Here is a 22,954-nt window from a genome sequence, read left to right as displayed (position 1 = left end):
AGTTTAACCTAGACCTAAGGGAAAATATTCATTTCAAAACCGAATTATGGGAAGTTCCATCAGGGTTGAATGTAGGGTGTTGGGGATCAGGTTTCCAGAGAAGAATTTAATCATATTTGTTATGAACTAAAAAGGATAAATTGTGGTGAAGACTGGAAACTCATATCAAAGGGAAAAAATATTTGTAGATACTAGGTTACAAATGTGATGATTAGTTTCATCTCAGAGATGACTATCTTCCTGGATTTTTCTCAGTTATAAGCAAAAATAATGTGTAATATATTACTTTATGAGTGATTTATTTGATGTGTTCTGTTCTTTTGCCTTTAAAAGAACATATTGAATATTTTGGTAAATAGCCCTATGCAAAACATGTTTGTGGTGCAGCTGTTCAAAAGTCATGTCCAATCTGGTATGAGAAATAAGCAGGGGGTGGTGACATCCTTCATGCCTTACATTCACAGGAAGGAAGTCTTTTCTAAGACAGAATGCTACCAAGGTCACATGTGAAAAGTCTCTTGGGACCTACTGAACTTTATACACAAAAAATTTGCCCTAGAGTCACAGACTGCACTAAGATTGGCCATCTCACACATGAATTCCATTGGCTAAAAGGAAAAGTGTCACTACTTGTAGATATTTCCATTCAAATTTCTTTCCTAGTCATAAAAGTCTGGTGTTTGTCCTATCATCAGTTCAATACAAACAATTCAAATGGCAGAGTAGGACAGTAGCACTTTATTCATATAAAACTAATCTAAACTTTTAAAATTGCTCCTGAAATCTTAGCAGTTCTGAAAAGGCTCCATGCAAGCAAGTACCTCATAGCAATCACGTTAAAGATAAAAATGTATCCACATGTCAATGTAACAATGTCCAAGAGATATAAAAAAGTGCAACCATGAAAAAAGTGCTTCTATGAAAATATATTGGTAGCAGAAATAATTATAATCATAGCATAATGTGGTAAGAAAGATGATATTGATAGGCTAGTTATTAATGAGGTGGAAATTGGAAAGATCCCTCTTCCACAGATATAATGATAATTTATGCCTATACTCTTGACACATCTCCAAAGATGTGAAGGTTAACTTCTATGCATATTCACATTATTATTCACATAGAATTATTATCATTAAACATGTAATATGAAGACTGACTTCTGGACCACTGAGTAGTGAAGAACACACTCTTGTTTCCTTCCATCCTAAATGACCTCTGTAAAATGAATATTATTAGCCATGTACAGACATGCAAAATGAATCATTTTCATCAGTAGGAGAGTTTAAATATTAATTTTTATAGAATTCCAAATTTCACAGGGAGTGGCTTCATATGATGCTTTGAGATGGTTCAAATTTAAACTACATGTTTAAAAAAGAATGCAAACCAAAATACCAAACTATCAGCATTCAATTATGGAATTCATCCAACAGCTGTTACACAAGCAATGTTTCTTTCCATTGATAGCAGGAGAGGATTGCCTACATAATAAACACAAATTTAGACTTTGTGATTGAACGAATAGTCATGTTATTTTTCGCCACGCTTTTGAGATTCTAAATTTCAGAAAGTGACATGTAAAGAAATAAATTTACATACTGAGTTGGCTATGTCTTTTTTTTTTTATGTGCCACTTTTTTTCAAGTGGCTTTTTCTTTACATCTAAGTTACATCTATAAAGGGCCGAGAAAACAGCATATTGAAAAACAAGTTGTTTAGCTCTGTCTACATGACATAATTGATAACAGAACTGTCTCTCAGCATCATCGTCATCATCTCCAGAATCCCAACACACCATGCTCCATGGTCTACTAGCTGACAATATTGTTTGAAAGGGGATAGTTGATTTTTTTTTTTTTTTTTTTTGATAGAGCAGAGATTACCTGAAATAATGGCTACTGAATGAGTTTCTTCCACTAGGGTCCCTGTCTTTCAACCACTACCTAATCTCAGGAAAGTATCTCATTGTTGAGAAATGTTTTGAAACCCATTTTTAAAATTAGCATTTTCATAATGCCTTATAAAGTATTTTCTTATACAGAGGAACACTTATTCCTCATTCTTGTAACGTCTTTCATCACGCTTATATATTCCTTCTAAATTGCAGAAATAAATTGTTTCTAATTTTTCATCAGTATAATTAATCGAATTATGTATGTACAGCTTAGACAAAATTCTAACTTTCACAAAACTGTCATTTTTATTTTGTTTCAGAGATGGCGAATTGTGTTTGAGCCGATCACTTGTGAATAGTTCTGATAAAATCATTCGAAAGGCTGGAACGACAATCTTCCAGCACTCTGTAGAAGGTTGGAAAATCAATTCCTCTTTGGTCCTGGAGATAAGGTGAGCTCCTTTAATAAGGCACAATACATTTCACATCATGTTGTTCTCAAGTAGATTGGGTTTGCAAACTAATATTAAACATTTGATTTATAGTGTATGTATACTTTAACAAGAGTGAAACAGCTGTATGTAATGCTGCTCATTGAAGAACATGAAACCATAAAATGAAATAGTAAAAAATTTAAAGATGAATGTGTGAGTTTTGAATATATATATCTTTATAGTAATTTAACAAAATATTCAATAAGGTACTTGTACTTAATATACTTAATTTCTCAGGAGGGATATATATTTTGACAATACTGTCTTCTCTGTTGAGACTTCTTTCTGATCCTGTGTTTTCTCATTCAGATAAAAATAGAGACTACCCAACTCCTATTTTGGTGATCATTAAAAATAGATTTGACTTAATCTTTTAAATGGTTACATCTGCGTGAGAATATAATGAATAAAAACCAGAGAATAAACTTTCTTCTTTTTATTCTTTGTAACACATAGCTTTTTAGCTAAAACAGACTTGCAAAAATCTCAGTGCCTACATATATCCATTAAATTATTTTCTTTTATTGTAATCCTATTACTAGTAAGAAATCTCCTGATTATGGAGATTACTTCTCTTTATCTTTTCATTTCATTTCTGTTAGATGATGTCTGAATTAGAGCATTTAAATAAATCATGACTCTAAAAGTTCAACAGACTACATCCTTTACATAACTCTAAAAGTTCAACAGAATACATCCTTTACATAGTAAAACCATTAAATTTTTCTAGTATCACATGTTTATTACACAATGACTAAATGTTAATACAAAAGTTTTTAAAGTGTGGCTTATTCATTAAGAGAAAAGGAGCTGATCTATCTGCTTAGGTTTTTGTCTACTCGCTTCTTGGTTCATAACTACCTACAAGGTAGACCATAAACAATATGAAGGAAGAGTATATTGCAAGCATCTTTAGAGTATGTATAGCCAGACATAGAATGCATTTCAGCAAAAGCACTCACTGTAAGTTGAAATTTACTTGAAAGAATGTCTGGAAATTTAAAAAATGATGGCAAGGAAATGCAAGAGAGGTTAGGCTTCTTTGTTTTAAAGGTTTTGAAGTGACTGGAAAGGAAACAGGAATCAATTCACGGTAGTATCCAATAATATATGTTTAGTTGTTTTTAGTTTAGTGGGAGTTTTCTAGATTTTCTGGGTCTAACAAAAAATGAGGAGATGTATAGAGACTGATAACTTTATAAACTGCTGTCCCCTGGGTAGAATAGGACCTTCAAGCAAAATTTATTTCATCTGTATAGAGAGAATATTTTCAAGCCAATATTGCAGTTCAGGAGATTCCTATGGGCCTATATTCTTCCTAAGAGCTGTTTTGTTGAAACCATGAGGAACATGATGTCTCCAGTTTGGTGTCCTGGGCTCTGTTCTCTCATGATATTTACATACTATTTTCCTCTCTGCTTCTGATCTCCAGCTCCACATTTGAATTTAGACACTGCAAGAAGTGAGAAAATTATGAGGAATGGAGTAATATAGGATCATATGCCCAGATATAATTTAGTATAAATATTCATATTTCTTGGGAGTGCAATGGAAACACAGAAATATGGTTAATTATAAAGGAAAACTTTTGATTGATCAGTAAGCATATCTGAAAAGAGAACTTTCATTGAATGGTTTAGCAAGAAAAAAGTTAGTTTGGACTTTTCACAGATCAGGTAAAGGAAAACAGTGATAGTTTAACTAACATATCTAGCTAAGCTAAGTAATGCTGGGTAAATTAGAATCTACCAAGTGAATTAAAGTGTTGACACCAGTTTAATTAGTATATTTAGCTGTATCTTCCTAATGTCTACAAAAAATGAATCATATAGATGTTTATGACACTATAGATGTATTTTGCTCTTACTAAGATATTCAAGGAAAAGGTGTTAAACATAAATTGTCCTAAGATATACACTTATTGCAATTTTACAAGTTAATAAGCTTTACATTTATATTTTTGAGGGTAAGTTATTTTCAATTGTAACAGCTAATAATATGAATTAAATAGTAGTACTAGATATTTTTATACATTTCTCCTTAACAGATAAAGAAGTAAACAATAAAACAGTGAACCAATATTAAATAATACATACAAAATTGTTGCTTCCTAGCAAGGAAAGAATAATTTGTAAAACCATTATGGTACAGTGTGCAAACAGTTCATAAAAATTATAATTGCCTCTAGCAGCAATGACAAGTGAATATTAATCAGGTTGACACCTATAATAAAAATTTTAGAATATGAAAATGTCTGATTATTGGCTTAGCTTTTGCAAATATAATTCAACTATTAAGTAATCATTAAGTATTTTGGAAGATTATAATTCTTTGTTTCTCCCTCACCTCTCTATTAGTTAAGGAGAACCATAACAGTTTGTGTCTGTGAGTGGATGTCTACTTAGTGCAAGGTTTTCAAAATTCTACTTTGAAATGTTTGATTAAGGCATTACAACTAATTGTTCTTCATCTTACATGATTGAACCATGCTTAAAAATCTATTTTTAAATATCTTATTAAATTTATAATGTTCTTATAACATATCTAATAATTTATTAATTTATATTAAAATGTGCAATAGTTACTGAAGATAAATTTTTCAGTCATAATTTTCTTTTTTACTATTAATTATTTCATCCCTATGTACCCTCTGCCACTTTCATAACCACATCAAGTATTCATTTATAGATATTCAGGAAACAACTGTTCCTGTAGGGAGTTGTCTAAGAGAAATGGTCACCCATTAGTTCTTTGTACTTTGAAGAGCTATCAGGATTTAAGGAGTTAATACATTTTGCAGCTAATTTAATGATTAAGATAATTACATTGGCTTAAAAGCTTGGTTTGATTTTTAATAATTTGATCTTTATTGTTTTATCATAAGAAATGACATGTTTAAGTTGCATTAGATGTTTTACATGCATCTGTGAACATTGCACTGAGATTATTTATATGATTATGTCCAGTACTTCTGACTTGACATTTTTTCTATATTTTTCTCATTTTTATATATCAAATAAATCATAAAGAAATACAAATGCCAAATATAGATATGTAGAAATGTATGAGTTTAGTTACTTATGGGTGGAGCTTAGTTCTATAACTAGTCAGGAAAATATTTTAAATTCTTAGTATAATACATATGAAATTTTCTAAACAGATAAGACGTGGGTTAACTAAGCATGATCACAAATTTATATTTGTTTATCTGTCAAAAAAATTTGCTAGTGCATGTATAGATTTGCTTTAGAAAAAAAATTACACCATCTTCTCCCTAGTTCTCTTGAGGAATGAGTCAAATGCTATCTTGTCTGACTATTGAACCAGTCTTGTTATAAAGCAAATTGCTTGGAAGGTTACGTTTTAATACTAAAAATGTGAACAATTAGAATGTATCTTTATGAACAACATCATGGCATTGTTTTGTGCTGATATAATACAATATTATTTATTCAATATTATCAAATTCTGGGTCAAGTGTCAAAAAGTACCCAAGGTATAAATGAAATGAAAATACTTTTCTTTAAGGCTTTGGTGACAATTTTGCATTTTATTTATTTGTGATTGTTTAGAATATTTCTTTTGATGCTGGAATATCTTTCCTAAAGCAACTAGACAAGTTCAAAAGTGTTAAATTATCTACAGAAAGTTCTTTTAGAGCTATGAGAAAAATTTTCTTGCAGAAATAATGCTTTGAGACAAAAAAATTGTGTGTTCTATTTTTTTTGTAGGCATAATAAACCATTAGCATTTATTAAGATTTTTTTTTTCTTTTACTGAACTGTTTCATTACCAATTGAATTCATTCAGAGATTTTTTTTTTTTTGGAAGGGGGTGGAGTTCCATGGAGTCATTGGCTAGAGTTTTCAAAAACTGATTCCTGATATATATATCATAACCTAATTTGCTTTTCAACTTGCAATGTGTTCCATCTGAAAGGTTGATCACAAAACGCTTTATGATGGAGTTAATGCTGTTTATTCTGAATTTTAAATGCTATGGCACACATAGTTGTTGACAAGAAACCTACAGAGAAGAACGAGTGGCATCTGGTGATAGGTTAGCTATATTTAACATTTCACAAGTGAAAACAAGGTTTGGTAAATTAATTCTCCAGAACTCTGCAGCTGCTATTTCAGTGATGGGTGATGTTGAAAGGGAAGTTCTAGTTGAAATTTCAGTTGAAAAGTTTCAGTATAGAATCTATGCCTGTCAGTTTAACAGTCTAAACCAACCTTTCAGTTTAAGCCAACATTGCCTAACAATAGTTTTTATGACTAAGATTTTTAGGCCCACTGAAAGTGAAACATGGTTTCAGAGTCTTTCAGTTAGCTTTAATATTAAAACAGTTGCTGAATCTAGATGTTTACTTATCTAAAGAGGTTTCGAAAGTTGCATTAGGATCACCAAAAGACAACTGAAGACCTAAGAGGAATCTTCTGTTGTTCATTGAAGTTACCCACAAAAGCACAACCCATGCTTTGAATACCTGGTGGTAACTTGACCACATATTAGGAAAATTTGTACTGGTACAGCCTATTAAACGTTTGCTTTTGTTGATTCATGTTTCTCTAGTGTTCAGATTTTCAGTTGAGTTTTCTTTCTTTTCTCTGAATTAATTTTGTTTACCCTGCTGTTAAACTCATACCAATTATGCCTGAACAAAAGCATATATGTCTCCTTGGTAATACTTACAGTGTTGCTTCAGTTTTACCTTAAATACAAGATTTTTTAATACTTCCAATGACATTAGGCTAATTATATGTAAGTACTAGTTTTATTTATTTATTTATTTATTGTTTTTGCTTTTTTTTCCCCCTCACTTATTTATAGTCTAGATAATAACTAGACTTAGCAAATCCACAGAGCTTTTTATGGTCCATTACATCTATAATCTAAAAAAATGCCTTCAGCCTGCTACGGGGAAGAAATAAACTAACCTCTCCTGTTTCTGAAGAGTATTAAGCACTTCAGTCATAATATTACTCACTCACAGTGATTATTTTAGTCTTTCAAACAGTTATATCAGGAATCTATGTCAGATAATTTTCTATGCATAGATTAAAGCCCTAAAATAGAAATTAAAAGTGTGGTTCAGTGTAGTTCATTATAAGAAAAGAACATACTTCAGTCACTCAAGGTCTCTTCTTTTTCTTTTTTGTTTGGTTTAAAGAGGTAAGTTCTACACCAAAAATTGTTTTAAATTTTGTCTAAGTAACTTCTACATGTTTATTCTTTGATTAATCTATATGAATTTGGTTTTTATTGCTTTGAAAAACACTTCTACTATTTATTCTGCTATCATTAAGAAAAAAAAAAACAGTGCTGATCTGTAAAATAACATTGGAAGAATACACAATATATTATCACTTGCACTTAATAATTATTTACATTATTAAGCACTCTTTTCTTCCAATTGTGAGATAAAAGAACATTTTAAATTTGCTCAACTCTTATAGTCTGCTTTTTGTATAATTTTTTCTAAAAGTGAATAAAACAAAGACATTTAATTATACTTAAGAATTTAGAAGATGTGTAAAGTGTTTTTTCTGCCAATTTTCTGTTAAACAGAAAAGGTACCATTATTGGAAAGTCCCTCTTACTACTATTTGACATGCATGTGTCAACTTTTTTCATGGTATAAAAGGAGTTTTCCCTTTTGGATTTCTGTGATACAGAATTTCATGTGTGGGCTTCTAATGTACTCAACTCAAGTTTGCAAACATGCCAGTACTTGTGCGACTATATCTTTAAATACATCTACAGCAACCTATTCAAATTATGTGCAGAGGAAAATGATAGCATCATCTAGTTAGATGATTTGACCACATCCGTGCAGTCTTTATTTTAGAGCCAGCCTTGTCGTTTTCACAGGAAATGAGAAATTTTTGTTGAAATGCACTTGTTAAAGTATTTATTTATTTTTTCCAAAAAGACAAATAAATTGTAGTTAATAAGTATATACAAAAGTTTTTTTTTTTTTGTCACTTTTGGTGCTAGGTGCTAGTTGTTAACTTTTTTAAAAAATCACTTTGAAAATGTAAGTTTGTAATAATCTCCAATATGCAAACTAGGAGTGGAGTTTTCTGAGAACTTCTTGTTGGAATATGCTTGGTAGTCCATGGATCAAATAATGCCAGATTATTGAACACCAGGTTCATAATCTTATTTTGACAGTAGAATTTCTCAAAAATTTACTAGGATCCTGGACTAGTTTCTTTTAGTTAGTTTCTGATATAAATAACTCCAAATATCTTCTGAGCATAGTTCTCAATATTTTACTTTCCTCTAATTCTTCTGACCTATCTTTCCTTTCCCTCAATTTAATTATACCTACCTCATGCCTTTTGAGTTTATAGTCTTACATGGAAAGGCAATATCTGTTGTGTTGCTGAGAAGTCTACAATTTATAGTCACATCTCTCACTAAATGGAGTACAGAAACGTTTGGGAGGTCCAAATTACCAGATTCTCATACATTTCAGAATAAAGACCCAGATATATTCCCTTTCATCTCAGGTTCCAGGTTAGCTATTTAATGCCTGATTCACTTCTTTTAATGCTTTTCTAAAAGGAGAAACCAGTATAACATATAGACTCCTTTTAATCAGTTTTCCAAGAACAACACATTTATTAGATATAAAACACAACTTTAAAATTATGACAGATGGGTTTATATAACATCTCACATTGTGACAAATTTATTGATTAGGTATTGGATAGGCTAAACTTTTATAAAACAGAGACCTCAACATACAGTGACCAAATTGGATGGGAAGTTTACTTCTCTTTCATGTGATCATGCCCAGGATTCACTCATAACCTGCTTCGGGAAACTTAACTATGACCAAACCAAGCTATACATGAATTTAAAAACTTGTAAATGTTTTAGGTGACCATCCAGTGACATGTTAAACTTTGAAGGTTCAAATACTAAAAAACAGATGGGAGGAAAAGTCACTAAAAAAAATAAGCTATCTCTGCCATATATAATCCAGTGCTCTGTCAATTCATTTTCTCCCTTACTTTACCTGTCTTACTTTCTGGGTTCCTGAGCTTAGAAGAAAATTTTCATATGAATTTAGTGCCATAGTTTTAATTCTTCATCAACTATTTGTAAAATATAAATGTTTTTAATAACCACATGTGTTCTTTGGAAAGGTATACTTCTTAAGTGTAATCTATGATAGAAATAAAAATAACTTCAACTTATTTCTATTTTTCAAAACCAAACAACATTAAACAAAATAAATGACTAAAGAAAATTGAATGACACTAGTAGAATATCTAGTTTTGCAGAAACAAGTGACAGCTGTATTTTTACTTAATAGTTTGATTTTTTAGCATATTGATGAATGGAGTATTTTTTCACTCCACAAATAGGTGTGTATACTATCTATCTTTCCAAAACCATTGTCCATTCTGCGTGAAGGATTTTAAGAAATGTACTTTATGTTTTATGAAACCTACTTAATTGGTTGGTTTGATTACCATCTTGACAATTTAAGGTTAGTGGTTTATCAGTTGGTATTCCACGTGTTACTTTGCCAATGACATCACCAGTTCTTGAATATGTTGTCATTAATGTAAAACCTTGCTTGTATTTTACATGCAGGAAGAACATTCTTCGTTTCTTAGATGCTGAACGAGATGTCTCAGTGGTCAAGAGCAGTTTTAAACCTGGTGATGTCATACACTATGTGCTGGACAGGCGCCGGACATTAAATATTTCTCATGATCTACATAGCCTCTTACCTGAAGTTTCACCAATGAAAAACCGCAGGTTTAAGACTTGTGCAGTTGTTGGAAATTCTGGCATTCTGCTAGACAGTGAATGTGGAAAGGAGATTGACAGTCATGATTTTGTAATAAGGTGAGCTTCCTCATTTTATTTAAGAATAGAAAACTGATGAAAAGTTTGAATTTAATATTAAGTATTGAGAACCCAAACATTTATCTACAGTATCCTTTTTTTGTTTATTATATCCAAACCTACATTTACCTTGGATAGAATATTAAAATGACTGCATTGTTGAAAGAAAAGGTGATCTCACTGCAGCGATGATTCACATCATCTTGGGGAAATAGAGGGAAAGTAACCACTTTATTAAATTTAAAACTTACACAACAATGGTTTCTTAATCTCTCATCTTTATATTCATTAGCTTTGTATAACTTCATTTATTGTATAAAGATTATGACTATTATTCTGCAGTGATGACATAGATGCAAGCTGTTTTTACTTTTTTACTTAGATTTTAGGAATATAGACAACAGCAAGTTTATATTTGGTAGACAGATCAAATTGTCTCTTAATCTTTATTTGTGGTGTTTGTGCATGGTAGCATATTTTAACTTTTGAGTTTTCTCACATAATTAAGCAAGACTGGTCTTCACTGGTGTTCATTAAACATTTTATGAATTATGGTTAACTTTTTATTAACTAAAACAAACTTAATAGTAGAAAGGTAATTATGATTACTTCATAGCTCTTAGTAGTTTTTAATTTTCAAATCTTATATCTGTACACTTGTTTCCTTGAGGGTACCAGGAATTGAACTCAGGAGCACTGGGCGTCTGAGTCACGCCCCCAACCCTATTTTGTATTTTATTTAGAAAGTGGGTCTCACTGAGATGATTAGTGACTAATTTTTGCTGAGACTGACTTTGAACTCTAGATCCTCCTGCCATAGTCTCCCATGCCGCTGGGATTACAGGAGTGTGCCACCTAACCTGGAATCTGTATAGTATTCTGACTTGTTTTAGTTATTTAGAAAAATTCCTGAAATATATACATGCATATATATATATATATATATATATATATTTAAATATGCAATAGTGTGGTATAAAGATAGATAGTAAAATAAGGTGAGTTGACATGTATACAAATACTTGAAGCCCTTTGAAAATATGCTGTGAAAATGTAGCTCTTGAAAATCTATATATAATTAAAAAATATAGTAATTAATTACAGATGCATTGATCATAAATAGGCTATTACTTTTTAAAAAAAACAATAGTAGTCATGAAACAATTCCATTGAGCATTGTCAGGTGAGCACAATTTATAATAACAAACATAGCTGTGAACATTTTATTTTATTGTCTTGCTTCTCTGTTGATTGCATGGTCGGATATTGATTTGTACTGAGCTGGATCATTAAACGTATGAACTATTAAATTGATTAGACTAAGAGAACCCTATCAACATGTAGATATGCAAAGAAAATTGTATACAAAAGAAAGGAAAAATATTAGACTAGGAAATGAAAATGTAAGTGGAAGAAAATAGTTTCAAACTTAGGTGTCTGTGTGGTAGGTGAAGAAAATGTGAGACTTCTAGATTTCTGAAGTGAACAAAATATGAGGTCAGTTAAAATAAAGAAGTAAAATTTTTAGGTATATCAGAAACTGTTGCAAAATAAAGAATGAAATTTTACAATGTGATTATTACTGGATGAAAATGCTCCAAATGTTGTTCATTTCTTGCTCCTGTGTTTCTCTAAGCTTTGACATTGGGTCCTAAGCTTTTAGATTCAGCCCTACCTCTGACTGGAATGAAGACTCCTCTGATCTATGGATAATAAGAAGGGCCCGATGGCAATTATCCTCAGTCTAGTGACAGTTCATTAATATTATTTTCTGCTCTGGCTGTGTTACTCCAGTTTCTACTGACTGGGTCCTTTGAATTATTCCAATTCAAAATTTCCAGAATTATCTGTTTTGCATTGCGTTATATCTAGTGAGTGGATTCCCACATTCTTTTTAGAATGTCCTAAGAATTACTAGTAACTGTCCTCATAAGACAGACTCACATTTTCGTTTTTCCTGCATCTGTTTCCTAGAAGCTATACATTCTGCACTGCATCTCACTCTCCTGTAGTGGGCTTTGGTCAAGTAGGTTTCCAGACTCCTGGACCTTCATTTACCTGTAAATAAAATTCTGATTCCCTGAATCATACTGGCCACCTCTTTTATTCTAAAACTAAGGACTATTTCCTTTTTGCTGACCAAGCAGGAACAGAAGGCCACCTGGTAGCACTGTCTTCTACTATGGACAACCAGGGATTTAGATCACTACTAAGCTACTCTGTGATTCCTCCAGTAAAATAGTGAGGTTCTAGGCACTGGGTTAACACACGCACACACACACAAATGTGTGTGTTATTCCTTTAATTATTTAGTCACCTAATTTTGTGTCTTCTCTCTAGGATTAAAAAAAGTCTATATTCTGCTTTAAATTAATAAACTCCACTCTGATTGTGAGATACTCTTTGATTATTCCTACAGCAATCCAACTCCAGTAATATCCACTACACTAATCTATCTGTTTTAAGTCTATACTCTGTGTCCTTAATCTGCTAACTAGAGGGTGGATCTGAGGGTATGTTGTTGATGCTTGGTTCACTGGTCTCCTTCAACATAGGACAGATGCATTAGAAGGACAGTGTGAAGAATATCTTTACCACTTCCTTTGTGATAACATCATTGAATTCATAGTGACATTTCAACATCAGTCTTTGTATGAAAAATATATGCTTTGCCTTCTTTCAGACTTCATGAGTGTATTACTTATACAACAAACTTTTAAAGGTAAAAAGCTTTGCTTGAATAACTATCAAAAAGAAAGTAGTATGCAAAAACACTTTGAAAACTTCAAGAATAATGTTGAAATAGTTGATCACTTAGTGTTTTCTCTTGTTGGAGGCAAAGAGATTTCTCTTCCAAGAGAAAAAAGGCCTAAGATGGACTACAATGATAATTATTATATATGAATATATGTCACAAGAAATACTATAATCTCAATTTGTAGTAGACTTATTTCCATAATTTGTAATTAAAGAGTTATGTAAACCACAGTTTATAAATAAACCAGTAGGTTTAATGGAGTTTTAATATATACTTATGGCTTTGGAATATCATTGTATATTTTCATGTGTACCTTTGCAAATATACACTGTAGTAGAACCTACCCTCCATTGTTAATGACTTTGCTAAATAAGTCTTAGCTTCATAGGAGACTAGAAATTTTAGATCATAGTAAGAAGCCAAGTATACAAAGGCATATTTTGGGGTAGCACTTAACTCTTTATAATGTAGAAATTTAGTGAACATATCTGGATATCTTTCATGGTTTCATATTCACATACACACCTACATATCCTACGCACATATCTTTAGTTATTTAATGTTAAATGTGCATGGGAGAAATAATAATTATCATTAAAATAGCCTTGATCCATTTCTCTGTTTAGTGTCATTTTGCTGATATGTTAGCCAATTCTACAGATGTTACTTTCAAAATATATCCTGGATTTAATTATTCCTCATGAATTCTACTGCTGCCACCCTAACACATCTCTTGCTTAGAACTTTGCAGTAGTCCCTTAACTGATCATCCTAGTGGCATACTTGCTTCCTCATTTGGAAACCAGAGTTTTCCTTGCCTACACTATATGAAAGAGTCTGCCACCGTCACCATTTGTGACTTTCCCTTTGACCTTGGCGACTTATTCATTACACAGTTATCACTTCATTGTTTGTCTCTTAAATTAGAATATAAGAGAAAAACATTATTTGCATTGCTTCATTTTATATTCAGTACCCAGAAAAGTACCATTTCTTTCTTCTTTCTTTTTTTTAATTTTTCACCATTCTCCAAAAAAATAGAATTTGAGATTTTCTAGAATAAAGTGTGCACTAAGAATATGTAGTCCAGGTTTTACTGATTTTTATTTTTTTACTGGTTCTTTTAGTTATTTATGAAAGTAGAATCCATTTTGATATAATTATACAAGCATGAGATATATCTTATTCTAATTAGGGCCCCATTCTTGCGGGTGTACACAATGGTGAGATTCACTGTGGTGTACTCATATGGGTATGTAGGAAAATAATGTCAGATTCGTTCCACTGTCTTTCCTATTCCTTCCTCTCTTCACTTCATTCCCCTTTGTTAAACTACAGAACTTCTATTCTTTCCCTCCTCCCACTTATTGTGGGCTAGCTTCCACATGTCAGTGAAAACATTGACTTTTGTTTTTAGGGATTGACTTACTTCACTTAGCATGATAGTCTCCAGGTCCATCCATTTACTGGATAATGTCATGAAATCATTTTGTAATAATTGAATAATACTACATTGTGTTTATATATACACACACACAAGGGAGTATATTATATATATGTGAGATATATATATATATATATAAATATATATATAAATATATATATATAAATATATAAATATATAAATATATAAATATATATATAAATATATATATAAATATATATATATAAATATATATATATAAATGTGAGATATATATATATATATATATATATATCTCACATTTTCTGTATTCATTCATTTGTTAAAAAGCACCTAGGTCGGCTCTGTAGCTCAGCTGTTGTGAATTGTGCTGCTACGAACATTGATGTGGCTGCATCACTGTAGTATGCTGATTTAAAAGCCTTTGGATACATACTGAGGAGTGGTATAGCTGGGTCAAACAGTGGTTACATTCCTAGTTTTCTGAGTAATCTCCAAACTGCTTTTGGGACTACAAGTTGGTCCTGATTTTTCCACAAAAAAAAAAAATCTTATTTTCTTGAAAATATTTTAGAAATGTCTGTTTGTTGAAAGGATCTCTGCAGAAACGCCATCCTTGTTTTTAATTGCTAGTTGGGGAATTCATTCCTTTGGGTTTCATTTTATCATCTTTATTTTGGATTTGTATGATTATTTGTTATATTCTATAGTAGTCAAAAGTGGACATATATGGATGCTTTTCTCAATACTCATATACTGAAAAATCTCTTCTTTTTTCCACTGAATGATGCAATAAGCAAAGTTCCAACTCTTGTTTATCAATAAGTGGTTTGTGGCAAAGTTTAACTTGTACTTAAGAGTCATCATTCTACACGAGGAAAAAATTGAGATAAGTAATGCATGTCAGTCAAAACTTTGTCACCTCTGAATAAAGACTGTCACTTCTTGCCAAAGAGAATGTGACACCATTTCTTTCATTTTATTAATTAGAACACTCCTGAGAATGTAACATCCTTCAAACCAGTGAACCAGAAAATTTGCTGCTGTGTCTGGCAATCTTAATGACAAGCCAAATTCTCCCACCGCCTAAACTAGCTGTTAGTTAGATCCTTTTGAAAGGTTCATTAACAGACATATGAATATCTGAATTATGTCAGCCATAATAGGGAAGAAAGACTAAAATAGAATCTAATGTTATCCACATTTTCTCCAAGAGAAAAATTAAGTTGGTTTCATCCCAGAAATACTAATTCGTAATTGAAAAGTGGGAAGCAAGACCATGAGTCATTTAAATACGAGCATGCAAGCAGAGACGAAAGATCCAGTTAGCAGTATTTTAATAATAGATTGTTCTCCAGACACGTGTATATGTGTTCAACATATAGAATTTTGATTATTTCTCTGTTATTACCCTTTCCCCTAGTATGATTATTTTCTATTTTCATAGTTGTGCTACATTTTAATGATCTGAGGGTTTGCTAACATTTGAAAAAATAAAATCGAATCTTCTTTAACAACTTTTTTATCAACAAATAAATTGCTTGATTATGGCCACAGGGTTTTCAATAATATATCATCACGCCAGTCTCCCATCCCTCCTAACATTTCTTGCCCTTCCCATTACATTCTGGCTCATCGTTTGTGTGCCCATAGTTTTTCCTTCCCTAAATGCACGTGGACTTTCATGGTTTTGTCTTTATGTGTTATTATGGCATGTGTCTCCTAGACCCTAGACATTCCAGAAGGTATTTGCTTAAAAATTTAATCAAACTGTGATTCTTGCTTTTAAAAGTTTCTTATCCACATTGAACACATTAAAATTATCACATGCTTTTAATAATAACATTTATAATATTTCAGATATCTTAACTTTTTGGAGGTGTATTGTTTGTGTGTGTGATTGGCAATACATAGAGTTGGATTGTTCATTGTATGCAAGGATAGCCTGTGTTTCCAGTTGGTTTACTTGTTTCCCACTTTTCCTATTAGACAACATTTTTGTTCAAGGAGATTTAAGTTATATTGGGTCTGCTCACAGTGACATGTCTAGGATCAGATTCATCCAGATACTATGTTCAAGCTAACCTCTAACTTTATAAGTAAAGCACTATTTTTGGATAAAATCTTCATTCAATATTAGATTTTTAGCTTGACTTTTTTTGGGGGGAGGAAGAGATTTAAAGAAATACAATGTAATCTTTTTTACCTGTGTACCAGAATATGTTATTGTCTGTGAATGGGAATTTTTTGCTCCAGACATTTTTTTTTTCTATTGGGAGAGAGGACATGGAGTATAACAATGGCACTATAGTCTTTTTAAGTGTAGTTTTGAAAACTATTTTTAACATCCTGCACAAATTATTTTAAGATAAGCCTGTGAAAAGAGCTCAGATGTTTTTCCAGAAGTACAGACAGCACATGGAAATGTATTTCCTTTCATATAAAAGGCACTCTCTCAGTGACTGTTTATATCATTAATTAATTATGTTAAATTATTGCTTCAGTGGGATATTAAACAAAAAGTAGTCCTTATCATATCATTACTTGATGCTTAAAGTAAAAACAATGAAGCATATCATGAAGATAGGAAAATCAATTAAAATCTAATTTTGATTTCATAATGACTATTTAACTGATTTCCAAAATTTAAATCTCAAGTACAGTTGAACTAAGTAATAAAGAATAGAAGAAATTTTTATTTCTTAGTAAAAATTTTCAAAATTATGTTTTACACAGCAGTATTAAGGACACTGTGATCAATTATTTTTAATATGTGCAAACCTCAAAATATCTGTATATGCTTCCTTAGTAAGAAAATAACCTGATGCATCTAAGGAAACTCAGATAATAGAAAATCAATGACTAAAGTTGAATATATCTTTTTTCTTGACCTGAAATCTCCTCAGATAAGGGCAGTTTCATAAAGGATGATAAAGTTTTTATGAAGTCAATGATTTTGTGGTATGACTCTATAGAAACAAAATTTTGACTTAGTCTAGCATTGATGTATCAGTTATATATAATCTCCCACCTGCTTGAGAAAAAGAGGAAATGGAATCATGAGAGGAAATATTATTTTTGTATTATTCTCAGACCCATTTCTTCAAAAATTGATGGAAATTTTGAATGCCTAAGTTGCACTTCATTGTAACTGTAGGAAACCATGATTTATGTCTACAAGATTAGATTCCTCATCAGGAGAGTAGGCACAGACCACGATCTGTACAGAAGAAGTCAGTGTTGTGCACAATTTCATCTTCAATATTCTCTTTTTCCTCTCAGGGATAATCTCTTCTATTCTTAAAACAACATCTATCCTCTGATATAGTTAAGTATAGAGAAGTGAATTTTAGGATTCATAGTTCTTTTTTTTAAAGAAAAAATCCAAATATTTAGTCGACCAACATCGATAACAATAATAATAATCAAAACAATGATATTCCTAGGCAAAGAAAGTCAACATGTGTATTGCTAAAATTGTAAATGACCAAAATGGTAGCTTTTGCTAATTCTTAAAACATTAGTAAATTTGGCAATCTCCAGAAACAATTTCATAATATTTTTCTCCTACCCAAGTTCCATATTAATTATAATTATAGGAACTAAAACACATTGGTTTATAATTATTATAGTCATTTTAAAATAATATGTTAAAAGATAAACACTAAGTCATTTCATCAAAAGCACTAATAGCTTCTTATGTTATTCATACAATAAACCTTAATATGTGACAACCAGAGGTCAGTCATGAGCAGTGCACCCCTGAATATCTTTAAATTCCTTTTAAAGGAAGAATGGAAATAAGTGGGATCAGGAATAATCACTGAAATAAATATCTCTAAGGACACATGGGGTTAAGGGAAGAATGGAGGAAGGATGGATTGTATAGAGGGAAATGTGGGGTCGGAAGGGTTGGGGGAAGGAAAGGTAATGGACTGAGACAGACATCATTACCCTATGTACATGTATGATTACACAAAGGGTATGACTTTACTTTGTGTACAACCAGAGAAATGAAAAGTTGTATCCCACTGGGTACAATGAATCAAAAAAAAATACACATGTGGAACTTAAAATATTTGTCTATGGACAGTTCTGTTACGTCAACTAATACTGAAGGATTTATAAAATGTTTGGAAAAAGAAGTAAATATGATTCCCTACTCAGTAGGAATGCTGAAAGTCAATATTTTACCTAGTCTTTTAGCTCTTCCAGGATAGCTCTAAATAGATTATTAATCTTTGGATGATACATTTAATGCATCTTAAGATAATATTTTTGATAATTTTAAAGTATTAAGATAGTTCCCAAAACTAACATACAACTACATACCAAGCAGAACACAGCAAATCTATACACAACTTATAGAAATAGTCAACTACTAACTGATTAACTTTTAAAATGTATAACATTCAACAGAGCTCAAAATTTATGGTTATTTCTACTCTAGCTGTATTTTAGAATAGTCGAGTGTACTTTTAGACTTTGTATACAATTTTTGAAAAACTCTGTAGAGTACCATTACTAAGCCAAATTTATCTTAAATAAAAACCTTTTTTAATGTCATAAACAAAACTAATGATAACACAAGAGTGTCATTAATAAAATCTAACAATCAATATATTCTAAATTTTATATTTTGATTGTCTGATTTGTGAAATATTAGAGGTAAATATATAGAAAGAGATAGATGATAGGAGATAGAAAAATAGTAATAGATGTAAAAGAGAGAGACAGAAAGTCTGACTAGCAATGCTGTGCTTGTCCAGAAAAATCATCACTCCTTATAAACTCCTGGAATACAATCAGAGTTTATTTTAGGCAAAAAGTGCATCTCTTTGTTCTCTTCTGCTTCCCTGTTTATTATTTCACTAATCCCACAATTTATAATTATAGTCTATTATAAGTCATCATATTGGATAGTACCCATTTTTACATTAGTTCTTTAAAAATATGTTCACTGTGTTATGACTTTACATCTCATAGGTTTTTGAACTTTTCATGGAGGTAACATGCTCATAAATGTACAGCACAAAAATTATTCTCTAATGCAGCACATCTCTCTTAACAGCCCACAGACCAGGAACAGGAACAAATATAGTACCAGCACCTCAGAACTCCCTGCCTTGCTCCCTTTCTTTTATTATATATTCTTTTCCAAGCGTGAGAAATAGTTCAACTTCCAACAATGTAGTTTGTATTTGTTGGTAATTTTTACTTTATGCATGTGAAATAATTTTGTATACTTCTAGTCTGGTTCACTTTTTTTATTCACTTTTGTGGGGGCAGGGAGTGAAGTGTGGGTTCTTTCCAATCTCTGGGCTAGCTGGAGATTATGGGAAATATCAAGCAGCATTTCAATGCCGACTTTTCATAAAAAAGAAATATCCAGATTGGGTAGCAAGTAAATCTAGTCCTGCACTGTGCTGACTTTGTATCTTATGGTGGACTCAAAGGAATAGGGTAATTTACTATTCCAATTGGTAACTGGTATTCTGTGACCATCAAATGTCACTTCTCACAGTCCTCATGTTGCTTAAACAGATATTCCAAAAATAGTGAGTCTGATGTGATTAATTCACAAATTGTTAATAAAAAGTTTCACAATATTTTCATCTGTCTGTTCTGGATAATTAGTTAGATTTTCTACTTAATTTTGTTTGCTAACTCCTTTTTGCTTCCTCTTTCATCATTCTATGTTTTCAGCATCTCCCCTCTATCCTAAACCACTGTCTTTCTTCTACTCACTCATCTTTTTTTAATTGCTAAAGATTTTACTGAGGGCCACATATGTGCTAGGCTAGCTCTTGACCACTGAGCTATCTTCCCATCTTTCCACTTTTTCATTTCTTAGCAAACATCTTCAAATCATGTCCTGAAACTTCTCTTCTCCATATCTCCCTGCCACCTAATTTCCCATTAGTTTTTTTTTTCTGTTATAAAACAAGAAGAGCAATGAGAGATCAATTAAGAGATCTATTTAAATATTTTTGTATTTATGTAATAAAAGACATGCTATTCAAATTGTGGGTGCTGGACTAACTGTATGAGCATGACCCCAAATTTGTTAGCAAAACAATCTCAAACCTTGAACCAGTCCTGCCAAGTAAGAATGACATATGACCACTGTACCTAGGTGATTCTTAATGTATATTAAGCTTTAATGTGGAAAAAGTCTAGAAACAACGATCTAGGCAAGCTAAAGCTCTACACCATATCTGATTTTTTTACCCTGTAACTTTAGGACTGAATAAGATTGGTACACTGATATATATAGCATTTATTAATTGAATTAATAAATTAGGAATTAATGTAAGATTTGATACAAATTGGATTGTGTTCATACATTTGTTATCTTAGACTTTATAATTTACTGAATTCCAAAATTAATATTTAAAGGAGTCAGATACAAAGATAATTCAACCCCTTACCAGAAAATGCACAAGTATAAGTGCTAATATAGTAAAATATTTCAGAGATAGGGAATAAAAACTTGGATTCCTAACAATGACTAGAAATGTAACATTAAATACATATCATTTTCACTTTCCAATGAGGTTAATAATAAAAGGCCTATTAATAACACAGTGTTTTCCTATGTTATCAGATGGAGTATTTGGTAGAGAAAAGCATAAACTGTAAATCTGAGCTAATGATGAATGATATTAAAGCATATAATTCATTGAGTCTTTTTAGTTATACATTAATTTTGACATAATTGTAAAATCATGGAATGCCGTTTGTTCTAATTCAGTCTAGTATTTCTCCTTTCTCTCCCCTCCTCCCTCTCCCTGTTCTCTTTCTCTATTCTACTGATCTTTCTGCTATTTATTTATAATTTTTTAAAAATTGGTGTCTTGTCGATGTACAAGCTGGTGAGATTCACTGTGCATATTCATATATTTTATATATGACCACAGCAAAGTTAGGTCAGATTGATTACACAGTTTTCCCAATCCCCTCCTTCCTCCCTTCCCTTCATTCTCCTTTGTCTACTGCACTGATCTTCTATTCTTTTCTTTAATCCCCCCCTTATTTTGGATTAGCTTCTGCTTATCAGAGAAATCATTTGACTAAAGCACATATTTTTTGAATTAATTATGCATGAAAATTAAATTTGGTGCCACATTGCCCAGTAGTCATGGCTAAAAGGGAAGTCCATTGGCTAGACATGCAAATTCTCATCTAATACAAATGAAAAGACAAACTTTCCCCAAATTTATGAAATGTGTATCAACTTCACAGAAAACAAATGAATATAAGTGAATCTAAATAACATATAAAGCAACATGATACACAAAGACAAAGCAATATTGCTCAAATTATAGGAGAATTTATAAAATCTGAGTACATAAAATTAGATCTAAATGCAGTGCAGATACATATGTCTTTGGGAAACTAAAGTAATATGGTAAAGATGTATTATGTTATGATGATCTATATTCCTAAGAGAAGGAATGATATGTTTCACAAAAGAAAAAGATGGAGGAATTGACTACCCTTGACTGATACAACACATTTTTATAACTCAATCATGTTTTTATTCCCCACTGGTGAATAATTTATGGCAAACTTTAAATCATAATCTTGACCTATGAATGCTAACTCTTTTATGACAAAAGGATTCTTTTCTGGGAGAGGGGAAAACTGGCCTTTTTCCTATATTACTTATAACATTTGTTGTGCACAATTTAACTTACTATTTTATTCATGATTTTGATCTATGAAATTTTGTAAGCTTTATAAAATTGAATATATGGTTATTGTCTATTGACTTTAACAATAAAACCTATGTCCTATGTACAAATAAGATTCAAATTTTATTCTAATCATTCTTGGCTGTTAAAATTTATCTTAAAACTAAACATAAAATTTATAGATTTTGATGTGATATATAGCTATTAGTTTTTCTAATTATGTCACTCCTTAGATAAGATTTTTATCTATAATATATAATTGTAAAAAAATGGCTATAACAAGGACTAAACTATTTAAAATTTTAAAATATTGTTCTCTCATTTCCAAAATAAATATAGACAATTTTTCATCTATCGATTCAGCAAGTATTTCCAAAATTTTTAATATCCAGCAGAGTTGAGTTGATATTCACAATTCAGTGAAGTGCATTAAAATGCAAATTGATACACCCTTTACAAAAATCAAGTTGATACTTCCTATCACAAACATTAACCATAATTGTATTGCTTTACTCACTATTTCCAGTTGTAGGAATTCATTCAAATGGGAACCATTACATAAATATAAAAAGCATTGAATAACAGGAAAGTGCAAGTTAAATAATGTTCATCAGAATGATTACTTATTCAACATATGAAGAAGACAGAGCTGAGGCATTGTAACCAGTAAACAGAAACACAAATAGTTTCCATGGTCTTAGGATTAAGGCAGAGTTTGGGATCACGTTACTATTTGGTTCATATAAAAGAACAAGATGGAAAGGGAAATGGTAAATGTGGAAGATGAAGAATCATTATGTGGTGTTAAGAATT

General features: G+C 31.3%; 1 protein-coding gene across 1 annotated transcript in view; it reads left to right on the top strand.

Moving 5' to 3' along the window:
- The window catches only part of St8sia4 (ST8 alpha-N-acetyl-neuraminide alpha-2,8-sialyltransferase 4), a 94,092-nt gene that overhangs the window by 4,015 nt on the left and 67,123 nt on the right, over window positions 1-22,954 (top strand). Inside the window, 2 exon segments of the mRNA XM_047556582.1 lie at window positions 2,218-2,349; window positions 10,006-10,263. Of these exon segments, the coding sequence (XP_047412538.1) occupies window positions 2,218-2,349; window positions 10,006-10,263 (390 nt within the window).

Source organism: Sciurus carolinensis, chromosome 6 (assembly GCF_902686445.1).
Source record: "Sciurus carolinensis chromosome 6, mSciCar1.2, whole genome shotgun sequence".
NCBI classification, from domain to species: domain Eukaryota; kingdom Metazoa; phylum Chordata; class Mammalia; order Rodentia; family Sciuridae; genus Sciurus; species Sciurus carolinensis.
The sequence above is the reverse complement of the archived record's forward strand: the minus strand, read 5'-3'. Positions and strand labels throughout refer to the sequence as shown.